Here is a 14,646-nt window from a genome sequence, read left to right as displayed (position 1 = left end):
CCAAGATATAATAGCTAAAGCTGAAAATAACTAATCTCAATCGGCGTTATTCCATTGATTGGATAAAGTCCAAGGAGAATATCGCGCAATCTTTGACGAAAGGTTTATCCCAAGAGATAGTTAGAAATGCATCGAGGGGAAGGGGATTAAGCTCATAAATTAAACTTGCCATGAAGGATACTCAACCTTGCTGACTGGAGATCCCAAGATCAAGGTTTCGAATGAACAACTAATTTGTGGTGGGTAAAGGTAAACACTATCAGAGAATTTTATTCTTGTCCCTTCCCTATGGTGTAGACGTGATAGTGTGACTGCATCTGAAGGATGACTTTTAAGAATTCTTAATGAGTTCTATAGTTTCAATTTAAGATCGAAGTGGGGTGTAGCAGTAACACTCTTTATGGAAACTCATCTATCTGAATGAGGAAGTGGGCCGCTTCCTATGAGAATATGATCTTTGATTCTCTAGCATTCTGAGAAACAGGATATGTCCAGGGCCAAATTGGACAAAACGACACGAGCTTGGCAATCTTGGAGATATCACCCGTGTTGTTATCACGAATTACATCAAATGCTAGCAGTTCAAGACATAGTTCACTGTCTCTAGCAAGTAATTCCGGTAATATCTCACTAAGCAAAGGTTCAAGACCTCATGGACACCTCTGCCTAAAATGGTATTTCCTGCGCTTTTTATGTGATTTTCGTTTTGATGGTTTTGGTATTACTGGAACTTAGGACCTAAAGGTCACTAAGGGTTCACTAGTTCATGCTTTTTCACTTTGGTAAAAGATACCTATAGTCTCACCATGTGAGAACTAAAGATGAAAGCTCTCAATGCTATTGTGATTTATGCAATCCGTAGTATGACCCTGGGGTCAACACACTTTTGTGTGAGGGAGAGGACGTAGAAATGACTAGTATGATTTCAACACTTGCACGATCAGTTTGTTTGGATCGTGAGGTTGGGATGTTGATTTACCAAGATCTATCTGTGTTTTCATGTTTTATTGAGTTTTCATTCATGTGGGGGATCTAGCTGTTGATTTACCAGCTCATTCGTTTCATCAAATCGATCACTTCTATTAAAAAGGAGCTAAGTATCAATAACTTTTTCTTATTTAATTTTTCCTTGTTTTTGATTATTGCACCCAACAGAGCAATGTTGCTATTCGCTGACCTCCCGTGAATTTGAAAGGTGTCTGTACGCAAAAAAAAAGGTTCCATTTTGTGAAAACCAACAAAAAAAAAGAGTTCCATTTTGTGAAACCAAATCAGGAAAAAGGAAAGAGAATGAGGAAAACTAAAACAAAGTTGTGTTGAAAAACAACTCAGAAATGATCCATTTTCCATAAAAACATACGGAAACTTATCCTAGCATCACTCACAATTCCCTGAAAAGGCATTCAAGAAATATATCAGATATTAAGACATGAAGCATTGAGCACAAAAAAAACTGACTGTTAAACCTAATAAATTAATTGAATGCAGCATTCAGTAGAAAAGGTGAATAAATATAGTACATTTTTGTTTGTTTTAAAGAAAGAAGCGAGATCCATTGTAATAAATAGTATTATTACATACCATGCCTGTTTTTGCATCCCGTACTTTAGAATGCTCGAGGCGAGGCCTGCCAATTGCTATAAGGTGATCACATTCCTGCAATATTATATCACAGTCTCATTCTTTTATAGTTCCTTGAAATTTCTTGCACACAATAGCTTTGAGTCATTGACATGATCATGTAATTGAGACATTCATACCTTCGAACTTAAAAAATTATGCAGGACGGTGATTCGTGGTGCCGAGCTGATAATCTCAAAATTTGATCTATAATTCCACAAATGAAAATATATAGTAACTATATACAGAGTACTGTCACAAGGTGGTGCAGAAATGAAAATGAAGTTGCAGACTGAACATACTAATCCGGTTCGGAGCATCTTCGCCTCATCCTCGTTTTCACAACGAGGAATTCTTGGAACTACATTAAAACATGTATACATGTCAGATATGTTTTTATGAGCAAAATGGCTAAGAAATTATCAGACTGCGAAAAAAGGAACGGAAAGTGCAACATGAAGAAAAAAACAAAGCATAGAGAGCCTGACAAAACTAGAACCAGCACAGAAGAAAGATCCTCTCTACAGGTGTGTCAGATATGTTAGGCTAATATTAGTCCCGACTCCGTGCTGCATGCCTCATGTTAAAATTAAATCTCCATGTTGTTGGTTAAACATCAATATTAAGCCTAAGATAATCTCTAACAAGTTGGTTAGGATAAGAAAAAGCAATTGATGTAATTCTAAGGGAATTACAAGTCATCTAGTTCTAAGAAAAGGAAAGACATGTAATAAGGTAATAGGACTAGGAAAAGGAATTCATAGTTCTATATATATATGATCACCAAAGTTGTGGTTTGATCATATGAGCAAGATTAGAGCTTGTGTTTAGTTTTGAGAGATTTTCTAAACATCAATAAACAGAGCTTGTGTTTAGTTTTGAAGGATAGATCAAACATTATTTGTTACAGATGTGATAAACCAGGACATTTTTCCTCTGTATGCCCTGAAAGAATACAAAAGATGGAAGAAGCAAACAAGAATGAAACAAGGGAAGCAGATACAGCTCTTTTCATGCACGAAGTTGTATTCTTAAACGAAGAGAAGTTAATACCAAATAAATACGAAACAAAGAAAGGTGAAGAAGGAGTTTGGTATTTAGATAACGGAGCCAACAACCACATGACTGGCAAGAGACACTATTTCTCTGAACTCAACGTGAAAATCAAAGGAAAAGTGAAATTTGGAGATGGATCTTCTGTAAAAATTGAAGGGAAAGGATCAATTCTATTTCAGAGCAAGACCGGAGAACAGAAGCTTGTCACAAACATCTACTTCATCCCAAACTTACAAAGCAACATTCTAAGTTTAGGACAAGCTACAAAAGTTGGATGTGATGTTAGAATGCGACAAGATTATCTAACAGTTCATGACCCAAGTGGAAGACTTTTAGTTAGAGTCTCACGCTCACAGAATAGACTTTACAAGATAAGTCTCATGATTGGAAGGACATTGTGTCTGAATATGAAACTGGAAGATCAGACATGGAAATGGCACGCAAGGTTAGGACACATAAGTTTCAGAACCTTAAAAACTATGTCTCAGAACAAGATGGTTCGAGGGCTACCACAGATAAACGATGAATCAAGGATCTGTGAATCATGTTTAGTTGGGAAACAAACGCGTCAAGGTTTTCCAAAAGCAACAACATTCAGAGCCTCAAAGCCATTAGAGCTTCTTCATGCTGATTTATGTGGTCCTATTACACCACAAACCCTTGCAAATAACAAATACATATTTGTTATTATAGATGACTTCTCAAGATATATGTGGTCTATTATTATGAAACAAAAGAGTGAAGCATTTGACAGATTCAAAGCTTTTAGAAATCTGTTAGAAGAAGAAGAAGAAGAAGAGGAGATCGATGAAATAACTCAACCCATTCCACTGCGAAAATCAACAAGACTGTTGTAATTTTGAAAGTGGTAGTAAAAGTTCGTTGCTCGGACTTGTAAAGATTTAAAAATAAAAATATATACACAATATTTGTCACAATGGGCGAGAGTTACTGGGACTAAAGATTCGGCCATTTTTCATTTTCAAGTGGTTCAGAATTTAATTCTAGGCGATTATTGTTCAAAACAAAACAAATCTTAACTCTAGTTTATTGCCAAGATAGATTTTATAAAATATTACTTGTATTTCTTAAGCATGGAATATCAAAAATCCCTAGGACTAAGCATAAACCATCAAATGAAATCACAAATAATTAATTAAAATCTTAATTCAATTAAAATTGGTGCAAAAAGTAAATATAGAATTAAATAAAATTACCCCAAGTATGAAGTTTGGCCTCCTCCGTCGTCCCAGTGTTGGGTTTTAGCTCATCATAGTAAAAATGCTCTCAAAATAATTATTTATTGCTCAAAAAGTTGTTTACAAATGATAAAAAAGAGTAAAACAATTGAACAGAAAAATCGCAACAGAAATAACTGTTGCAAAGGCGCTGTTCAGTTGTTACAAAAAGAACGATAAATGATAACTGTTGTTGTACGAAGAACTACGACCCACGCGTGTGCGTCGCAGACACTGTTGATAAACGACAGCTTCTGCGAGTCCGTTCTTCGTGTTCTTCATCTTCATCAATGGCAGCAGCAGCAGCAGAGAGAAATCATGGTTCTCGATCTGCAGCGTTCCTTCTCTCCTCCCAACTCTCGACAACCATTCTAGTAGGCCCAAAGATCATATTTATACTCAAAGACACGCTGAAATCCCTCGCCGTAACTCCAAATAATTCGTCTTTACTCGGCAGTGAATAACATTATTTTTGAATATTTTCTTACCAGATTTAGAATTTCACACGTAAACTTTTATCCTGCACGCTCTAGTAAGCCTTATACATGCCTCATAAGTCATCCAACTCCTCCAAAACACTTCCATGCACAACCAAAACACACACAACACCGTGTACAGGTCGTGTTCACTCCGTGTAGCTCTGTTTTGAGCTCGAGAATTAAATCGATATTTCCATCCAATTCCGATCAAATTCGACACCCAAACTATCTTCCTTAGACTAAATCACATCTTTCTGCCAAAATTCATCCATTGAATCGACCTACCACTACTTCATTTCTTCGATCGAAAATTCTCCTGAACTGTGAACATTTTCCCGCCAATTTTAAGTTTTCAAATTGTTGAAGAAGGTGCCCCTTATCCTGGACTGGGGTGCGAATAGCAGATGCTTTGGGGGTGACCTGGGGGTGCCCCTTAGTAATTAGGTTACCCCTTATCCAAACTTGGGAGTCCGAATAACACGTGTCCTCCGGGTGCCAAAATCAACTTTTCGAGCCGAATTTTCTTAAAATATTTATTTCCAAAAAAATACCTACAAATACATAAAATAACAAAATTAGTACAAAATCGAGTGCCAACAATATATAGTATTGAGAACAAATTGGACACAAAAATGTGTCTATCAAAGACAGATACAAAAGCCACAATATCTGGAGGATTATGTTCTTCAAGCTGCAGAAGAATGTGAGATTATGCTACTTTCTGTTAATGATGAACCAATGAATTTCCAGGAAGCAAAGGTTTCGTCTTAATGGACACAAGAATGTTGAGAAGAAATTATTTCAATCAACAGAAACAAGACTTGGTTTCTAGTTGATAAGCTAGGTTGAGTAAAAGTGATTGGTCTCAAGTGGATCTTCAAGGTTAAAAGAAATGCTGATGGAAATATTAACAAATATAACGCAAGACTTGTAGCTAACGGATACGTTCAAGAATCATGCATAGACTTTGATGAAGTTTTCGCACCAGTTGCTAGACTAGAGACAATTCGTCTCTTAATAGCAGAAGCTGCATCAAACTCTTGGGAAATACATCATTTAGACGTAAAGACGGCATTCTTGCATGGCAAACTAAGTGAAGATGTGTATGTTGAACAACTAGAAGGTTTCGAAGTAAAGGGACAAGAATATGGAGTTTACAAGTTGACAAAAGCTCTCTATGGTCTAAGACAAGCTCCTCGAGCCTGGAATACAAAGTTAGATCAAATCTTAAGAGAAATCAGATTTGTTAAGTGCTCTAAAGAAACGTCAGTATACAGAAGAGAAGAAAAGGGAACGCTTCTTGTGATTGCAGTCTATGTAGATGATCTATTTTTGACTGGCAACTCCCTTAAGGTGATCAATGAGTTCGAGAAAGATATGTCATCTAAGTTTGAGATTTCAGACCTCGAAAAACTCACTTATTACCTTGGCATAGAAGTCCATCAAGGAGTAGATGGGATTCAGATTAAACAAGAAGCTTATGCAAGGAGAATTCTGAAAGAAGCAGGACTTGAAACTTGTAATCCAACTAAGATACCAATGGAGTTTGGACTTAAAGTTTCGAAGGCACAAAAAGATGCAGAGATTGATTCAACGAGTTATAGAAGAAATGTTGGATGCCTAAGATACTTATTACACAGAAGACCAGATTTGGCTTTCTCTGTGGGAGTATCAAGCCGTTATATGAAGAGTCCACGCAAGTCTCATGGTGATGTAATAAAGCAGATATTGAGATATCTAAGAGGAACAATCAGCTGTGGATTAAAGTATGGTCGAGGAGGATTAAAAGGAATTGTTGGGTATAGTGATAGCAGTCATAATATTGACCAAGATGATGGAAAAGGTACAACTGGTCATATATTTTATCTAGGTGAAGCACCTATTACATGGTGTTCACAGAAGCAAGACACAATAGCTCTGTCATCATGCGAAGCTGAGTTCATGGCCGCAACAGAAGCAGTTAAACAATCAATATGGCTTCAAGAACTGTTGGGTGAAATCAAAGGAAGAGAACCTGAAAAAGTTCTCATCAAGATTGATAATAAGTCTGCAATTGCACTCACTAAAAATCCAGTGTTTCATGGGAAGACGAAACACATTCACAAAAGGTATCATTTCATACGAGAATGTATCGAGAAGGAGATCATCAACGTTGAACACATACCAGGAACTGAGCAGAAAGAAGATATATTGACAAAGGCATTATCTCAGATCAAGTTTGAAGAAATGAGACAACTGATTGGAGTACAAGATATGTCACGGGTAAGGTTGAAGCTTAATGGGGAGAATGTTGGTTAAACTTCAACATTAAGCCTAAGATAATCTCTAACAAGTTGGTTAGGATAAGAAAAGGCAATTGATGTAATCCTAAGGGAATTAAAAGTCATCTAGTTCTAAGAAAAGGAAAGACATGTAATAAGGTAATAGGACTAGGAAAAGGAATTCATTGTTATATATATATATGATCATCAAAGTTGTGGTTTGATCATATGAGCAAGATTAGAGCTTGTGTTTAGTTTTGAGAGATTTTATAAACATTAATAAAGAGAGTTTTCTTTATATAAGCTAAGTTTCATCTTGCAGTTGTCATTACATGTTTCTTTAACTTAACGACATCGTGTGATGATACTAGACCTGGGTTCAAAACTCATCGGTACCAAATCCTTTATAAGATTACATCCATCAAAAAAGGGAGGAAAAGAATTCCTAGCTGGCAAAATAAGAATCAGTCAAAGTGAACGACATAGACAAAGACACTTAATCTCCTTATAACTGAAGCAACACTAACAACATGAAAAACCAAACGGGTCGAACGTACCACCACCAAAGAGACCATTGTTGTAGTTTTAAGAGCCAGCCAAAGAGGAGCTAGGATTTTGGAGAGCTAACATAGGAATATTACTTTGGAGGAAGACGAGTTGTAGCTGGGTGATAGGGTAGCGGCCGAAGCTGCAAGAAGAGCTGAGGAACCAGTATCCGGAAGAGTTAGTGAGCCAAAATAAAAACCCTACAAACACAGAAAATTATGCGTTTGAGAAAATAAATTGGAACCTTTTATGCGAGATGTAGTCGATATTTTTCCCTTTACTTGACGTTTACTCTTAATCACCCGTCTTTTATCATAGAAGTACTTATTTCTTTGAAAATATTGTTTTGTTGGATTCTGATAGATCCTCGTAATGCTACATAGAAAGCCTTTTTGAGTAACAGATGGAGTCTCAAGCTCCTAGCAATCCTGCTTACTTCTTTTTGAAACTCTTTGATTTGATCTTGATTAAAGCTTGCCATGAGCTTTTTCGAAACTCAATTATGTACTCTTCGTGGATTAGGTTTCTTTATTATAGACTTTTACACATATTAATACGGCTTCTTTGTTAAACTGAGATTAAGAATCTTTATAATCCCATAAATAAAGCGGTATAAATTTGTATTACATGGTTTTCTGCATACAAATCAGGAATCGTCTTTCATATATGGGTTGGCAGGATCATACAGTATTTGTACTGATTAGACTTTGTCCAAGTGTCCTCACCATATATAACTTCTATTTCAGAAGCGAGCGTTCCATCACCGTTTCACCGTAGGAGATTTATTTATCAAGGCCTTTAAGGTGAGGATAATCTATTTTTGCTCGATCAAAATTGCATCATACAGTATTGAACTTTCCCATTCCCATTCCAAACAACTAAAAGGGAAGCCCCATATATTTGAGGCAACCTTACAGCAGCCCTGACAAATTGCGCAAACTAGCCCGTCTATATTACCTCGATTGTGCAGAAGTAGACACATTATTCCATGACTGCAAATTATTTTGGGGGACCTAAAACAGCGGGGGAAGCCCCTGGGAAACCAATACGTTACAAAATGAACTTTGAATAATACTTGATTTTAAGTGGGAAAATTTCCAGAAAAAGTTGAACGAACCCGAAGTAACGAGAGAAGATTTCATGTCGTCATTAACATACAATCTGCATCTTATTTGAAAAACCACTCGGTTCCTTTCATGCCAGATATGCCAAAGCTCCGAATTGCGCACCCCAAATACGCACAGTCAACAGGTTTGGGCATCACGACTCACAACAGCATGCCTATCTTTTGAGTGGTTTAGTAACATCTATCTGAATTAATCCTTTTTTTCCATGACCAAGATATTGGATCTCAAACTTCATCCCTAATATTTTCTCTTTAATTTCTTCTTAATAACAATTTTGCATACTTTCTATTTAATCCGTTTGCTAGTCAAAATTACTACAAAAATGTGCATATATAAGATGTGCTCAAGATGTTTTAAGTGGGCTAGCTGAAGATGAACTGCAAAAAGATTAGCAGTATTTATTTTGCCTCATCAATTTCGTAGCAGACCATTTCTCTCCTGATAAGACTTCGCATCCTGTATGTACACTCTTCGGATCTTCCTTCCCATCAAGTCCCTACAAAGAAGAAATCGACATTAAATTTTTCCACACAGTTTAAACTGCTTAGAAATTTGGTTGTTATATAAGGTTATGAGTACGCCCAATGCAACACAACGGTTTTACGGGCTGTTTCAAAACAAAAAAAAAACAAAAAAAAAAAACACAACGGTTCAAGTTCAGTTCATGAACATACCAAAATCACAACCCTAATAGACTGGTCAATTCTGTTGCTAAGGTCCGTAGAACGGTAACTAAACAGCTTAATGCTAAATTTGTGTGCATAGGAAATATAAAAAATAATATTGTTCCGGAGTAATAGATACGAACCACGCTCCAGAAAAGAAGTGCATCTCCTTTAATCGGTTTTACAGACATCCCTTTTAACATTTTCCCACCACAACTACATTTTCCTGTTCCAGCCTGAAATTATTTGCAGTTAACACGCTGACATAATCAATTGTGTGTTATACTATGAGTGCAGGATCTTTGTTGCGATGAACTCACCATGGGAAAGTAAGTTTCACCTCCTTCCACATCGTCGCTCAAATACATGAGCATTGTTGCTATTCGCTGTCCTCCATTTTGCTTCTTCAGATTCTGCACCCAAAAAAGAATTCCATCTTATGAAACCAAATCTGGAAAATGAAACTCTTAAGCAAAGCAGTTTTGAGAAAACAACTCACAGTGTCAATAATGTAGTCGCGATGTAGCCTGAAGTACTGATTCTTTTCATACCTGTATTGCAGATGTTAATGGTGGAACTGATCAGTCTAAGAGCGAGATTACAGTAATTAAGCATTTTTTTTACAAAGAAATACCTTATAACTCGAATAGTTTCTCCGTTTTCAACTGGTACTTGAGAGAATACTGAAATTCGTTTTTCAATTGCCTGTTTCCGGTATGCATAAGAAAAATATAAGTGCTAAATAAATTAGAAGTGGGAAAACAAACAACTTTCACGGGTTTATAGACTGTGGAGGCATTTTTTTTAACGTTTCATAATCGATTCTAGAAGAAAAAATTTGAAGGATTTTGCAAGAGAACAGAATAATGTGAGCTTGCTAAGGAACCAACCTGTACAATAAGATTCTTACTCTCTTCCTTGCTTAAAGACGTTTCAAAACTTGTCCTAGTATCACTCACAATTCCCTGAAAAAACATTCAAGAAATATACCAGATATGAAGACATGACGCATTCGAGCACAACAAAGCTGACAATTAAATAACGACACATACAGATTGAAAAAATGGTTAAAATAGAATGCAGCCTTTATTAGAAAAAACAAATGAACACATTTTTTGTTTGTATTAAGAAAGAAACGAGATCCACTGCAATACATACCTTACCTGTTTTCATGTCATGTACCTTAGAACGCTGGAGCCGAGGCCTACCAATGGCCATAAGATGATCACATTCCTGCAATATCATATCATATCACAATCGCATTCTTTAGTTCATTGCAATTCCTTGCACACAATAGCTTCGAGTCTTTGACATGAACATGTAGTTGAGACATTCATACCTCCGAACTTAAGAAATTATGCAGGACAGTTATCCGTGGTGACCAGCTGATTACCTCAGGTTTGACCTACACCGCGGAAAAACAAAATATATAGTAAATGTATAGAGAGTTCTGTCACAAGGTGGTGCAGAGATGAAAATAAGCTGCAAACTCAACATACAAGTCCGATGCGGAGCATCTTTGCCTCATCGTCAGTTTCACAAGCAGAAAATCCTGAAACTGCACAAGTACACGAAAAATGGTTAAGATATGATAATTATCAGAGTGGGAAAGCATAGAGGAAGTATCCTCTCTAAGGTACGTCAGATATGTTAGGCCAATATTAGTCCCTACTGCATGCAACATGCTAAAACTAAATCTCTATGTTGCTTCAACTTTCTGTTAATATAGTGCAGTACCAAAACCTTTATATCAAAGAAAAAAACTTCCTAGTCGGGAAAAGTGAGCCACATAGACAAAAACACTTAATCTCCTTATAACCGAAGAGCATGAAAAACCAAAACGGGTTGAACTTATTACCACCACCGGTACCATTGTTGTAATCCGAAGAACTAGCCAAAGAGGAGCTAGGATTTTGGAGAGCTGTGATAGAAACAGTACTTTTGGAGGATGACGAGTTGGGGTTGAGTTCTAGGGTAGCGGTCGAAGCTGCAACAAGAGCTGGGGAACCAGTAGCCGGAAGAGCTGGTGAGCCAAACAAAAAAAAAAAAAACTACAACCATACGTTTGGGAAAAGAACTACAAACCTTTTATAGATTGTTTTTCTTGTTAGACGATATTTTTCGTCTTGCTTGACGTTTTTTCTTAATCACCCAATATTTATCCTGGAGCATAGTAGAAGTACTACTTCTTTCTTTGGAAATATTGTTGTGTTGAAATCTGATGATAGATCGTCGTCGTAGTGCTACATAGAAAGGCTTGTTGAGTAACAGATGGAGTCTTAAGCTCCGGGCAATCCTGCTTGCTTCTTTTTGAAACTCTTTGATCTGATTTTGATTAAAGCTTACCATGATTTTGATTTTAAATTGTATCTTTTTTTTTTCTTCGTGGATCAGAGACTTCAGATGATTAACACGTTTCCTTAATATAGACTACAAGACTACACATATTAATACGGTTCTGGTTAAACTGAGTTTAGGAATCTTTACTATAAATTTGTATTACACGGTTTTCTGAAGAAGCGAGGGTCCATGTCACCATTCAGTATTGCCAAAGCCGAAAATAACGACAATGATTTGTGGCACCTACTTTTCGTGCACCCGATGCACCCACCTTTAGGTGGCATCCACATAAGCAGCCAAATCGATTTATCCCTTTCTCCAACCATTTTAGTTTTATTTCTCTGCAAAGTAAATCTAATTTATTTTGGAAGAGAAGCCAAAACCAGAATGGTGAAAATCGCATCAAAAGTTGTTTACATTTGAGATGAAAATTGGGATGAATAAAATTTAACGAACCAAACAAACAACAAAAAACTCAATTTTTCTGGCTAGAGAATCCATTTCGTTTATTGTTCTTGAATGGTACTTCAATTGTTCTTTAATGGCTGAACATCTCAAATGAAAAAACGAAAAAAAAATCCTCTTGTTTGAACCTTCCTTACTAGTACAATTGTCGCCACGGTAGGAGGGCCGACCGAAGAAGATCTGAAGATGGAGTTTGTCTGTGACTACTTTCACCCCGTGTCAGAAAAAATGATATTTTTATCTTGTTCAGAGAAATAATAGTTTCGCTCAATTTTAGAAAAAGTGATATTTTCGCTCTGTTTCATAAAAAATGATATTTTCGAGAATTGTGCCTAAAGTGAAAGTATCACTTTCTTGAAACGGAGAGATTACATCGTCTTATTAGTTGCAACTTGCAAAGGAAAATTAGTTGCGCATAAACCAAAATGTGGCTACATAAAATATTATGTACCTTTTGTGGTGGTTTGCATTATGGATATACATTTAATTTTCTAAAATTGTGCCTAAAATGATAAATACTTCCGATTTTTTCGTAAAACTTCAAATTTGATATTGTTGGTTGTACTCGTTGCGTAGATTTTTTTATAACCTTTTCAACCAGATAAAATTTGTAAAATTCCACGGCACAGATTTTTAGATATGTTATAATAAAGTTTGCTTTCCAATTATGCCCCTGAAAAAGTTGGATACACAAAGAATTATAGTAATTGGACTAAAAGGGAGAAATAACCTTGTCTAGAGAAAAAGTAACCAAAACATGGAAAACAAATCCAATCTTTTTATCAAATTGTTAGGTTTCATTTTACAAAAAAAAAGTGGTCATAAAAGGGAATCCTTCCCTTCGGGCCAAATGAAGCTTCATCGTTTCAAATGAAGCTTCATCGTGACAGATGATGCAATATGGGTCTCCGGCATTGGCCTTACTCACGTGGTTGTAAGCCAGTGATGCCAATAAATTCGATAAATCGCATTTGGCACGCATAAATGCATGCCAAAGCGTCGCGGCATTCGCTTCCCGTAGGAAATGCAAGGCAAACTTGCATTTTCTTCTCAACCAACGTCCCTTCCCTATATATGTCTTATTTGCATTTCTACAAATTAGTTTAGGGGAGGAAAAATCATTCACCAGCTCCGGAGGCCGCATCTTGCAATGGCCATGCCCAAATGAAGCTTCATCGTTTCAAATGAAGCTTCATCTTGACAGATGATGCAATATGGGTCTCCGGCATTGGCCTTACTCACGTGGTTGTAAGCCAGTGATGCCAATAAATTCGATAAATCGTATTTGGCACGCATAAATGCATGCCAAAGCGTCGCGGCATTCGCTTCCCGTAGGAAATGCAAGGCAAACTTGCATTTTCTTCTCAACCAACGTCCCTTCCCTATATATGTCTTATTTGCATTTCTACAAATTAGTTTAGGGGAGGAAAAATCTTTCACCAGCTCCGGAGGCCGCATCTTGCAATGGCCATGCCCAAATGAAGCTTCATCGTGACAGATGATGCAATATGGGTCTCCGGCATTGGCCTTACTCACGTGGTTGTAAGCCAGTGATGCCAATAAATTCGATAAATCGTATTTGGCACGCATAAATGCATGCCAAAGCGTCGCGGCATTCGCTTCTCGTAGGAAATGCAAGGCAAACTTGCATTTTCTTCTCAACCAACGTCCCTTCCCTATATATGTCTTATTTGCATTTCTACAAATTAGTTTAGGGGAGGAAAAATCATTCACCAGCTCCGGAGGCCGCATCTTGCAATGGCCATGCCCAAATGAAGCTTCTTCGTGACAGATGATGCAATATGGGTCTCCGGCATTGGCCTTACTCACGTGGTTGTAAGCCAGTGATGCCAATAAATTCGATAAATCGCATTTGGCACGCATAAATGCATGCCAAAGCGTCGCGGCATTCGCTTCTCGTAGGAAATGCAAGGCAAACTTGCATTTTCTTCTCAACCAACGTCCCTTCCCTATATATGTCTTATTTGCATTTCTACAAATTAGTTTAGGGGAGGAAAAATCATTCACCAGCTCCGGAGGCCGCATCTTGCAATGGCCATGCCCAAATGAAGCTTCATCGTGACAGATGATGCAATATGGGTCTCCGGCATTGGCCTTACTCACGTGGTTGTAAGCCAGTGATGCCAATAAATTCGATAAATCGCATTTGGCACGCATAAATGCATGCCAAAGCATCGCGGCATTCGCTTCTCGTAGGAAATGCAAGGCAAACTTGCATTTTCTTCTCAACCAACGTCCCTTCCCTATATATGTCTTATTTGCATTTCTACAAATTAGTTTAGGGGAGGAAAAATCATTCACCAGCTCCGGAGGCCGCATCTTGCAATGGCCATGCCCAAATGAAGCTTCATCGTGACAGATGATGCAATATGGGTCTCCGGCATTGGCCTTACTCACGTGGTTGTAAGCCAGTGATGCCAATAAATTCGATAAATCGCATTTGGCACGCATAAATGCATGCCAAAGCGTCGCGGCATTCGCTTCTCGTAGGAAATGCAAGGCAAACTTGCATTTTCTTCTCAACCAACGTCCCTTCCCTATATATGTCTTATTTGCATTTCTACAAATTAGTTTAGGGGAGGAAAAATCATTCACCAGCTCCGGAGGCCGCATCTTGCAATGGCCATGCCCAAATGAAGCTTCATCGTGACAGATGATGCAATATGGGTCTCCGGCATTGGCCTTACTCACGTGGTTGTAAGCCAGTGATGCCAATAAATTCGATAAATCGCATTTGGCACGCATAAATGCATGCCAAAGCGTCGCGGCATTCGCTTCTCGTAGGAAATGCAAGGCAAACTTGCATTTTCTTCTCAACCAACGTCCCT

The 14,646-nt window shown here is 37.5% G+C and overlaps 1 protein-coding gene across 1 annotated transcript; it reads right to left on the bottom strand.

Moving 5' to 3' along the window:
- Positions 1-8,715: 8,715 nt before the first annotated feature.
- LOC113337364 (prolyl 4-hydroxylase 1-like) lies at positions 8,716-11,658 on the bottom strand. Its single transcript, XM_026583063.1, has 12 exons — positions 11,604-11,658; positions 10,851-11,015; positions 10,492-10,550; positions 10,332-10,397; positions 10,151-10,225; positions 9,883-9,957; positions 9,627-9,697; positions 9,488-9,543; positions 9,439-9,443; positions 9,313-9,393; positions 9,136-9,228; positions 8,716-8,823 (listed from the first exon to the last, which is right to left on the bottom strand). The coding sequence occupies exons 1-12, from the start codon at positions 11,656-11,658 to the stop codon at positions 8,716-8,718; spliced, it is 909 nt and encodes a 302-aa protein (XP_026438848.1).
- Positions 11,659-14,646: the final 2,988 nt, after the last annotated feature.

Source organism: Papaver somniferum, unplaced genomic scaffold (genome assembly GCF_003573695.1).
Source record: "Papaver somniferum cultivar HN1 unplaced genomic scaffold, ASM357369v1 unplaced-scaffold_16, whole genome shotgun sequence".
NCBI lineage: Eukaryota > Viridiplantae > Streptophyta > Magnoliopsida > Ranunculales > Papaveraceae > Papaver > Papaver somniferum.
Note: the sequence above shows the minus strand (reverse complement) of the source record. Positions and strands in the feature narration are given on the sequence as shown.

Excerpts from the sequence above, each read along its gene's own strand:
- LOC113337364 (XM_026583063.1), bottom strand. The coding sequence starts at position 11,658 with ATGGTTGGAGAAAGGGATAAATCGATTTGGCTGCTTATGTGGATGCCA. Across the intron at positions 9,958-10,150 it reads ATGACATGAAAACAGGTAAG|GGAATTGTGAGTGATACTAG; the intron begins GTATGTATTGCA and ends ATGTTTTTTCAG. Across the intron at positions 9,229-9,312 it reads GTGAAACTTACTTTCCCATG|GCTGGAACAGGAAAATGTAG; the intron begins GTGAGTTCATCG and ends AAATAATTTCAG.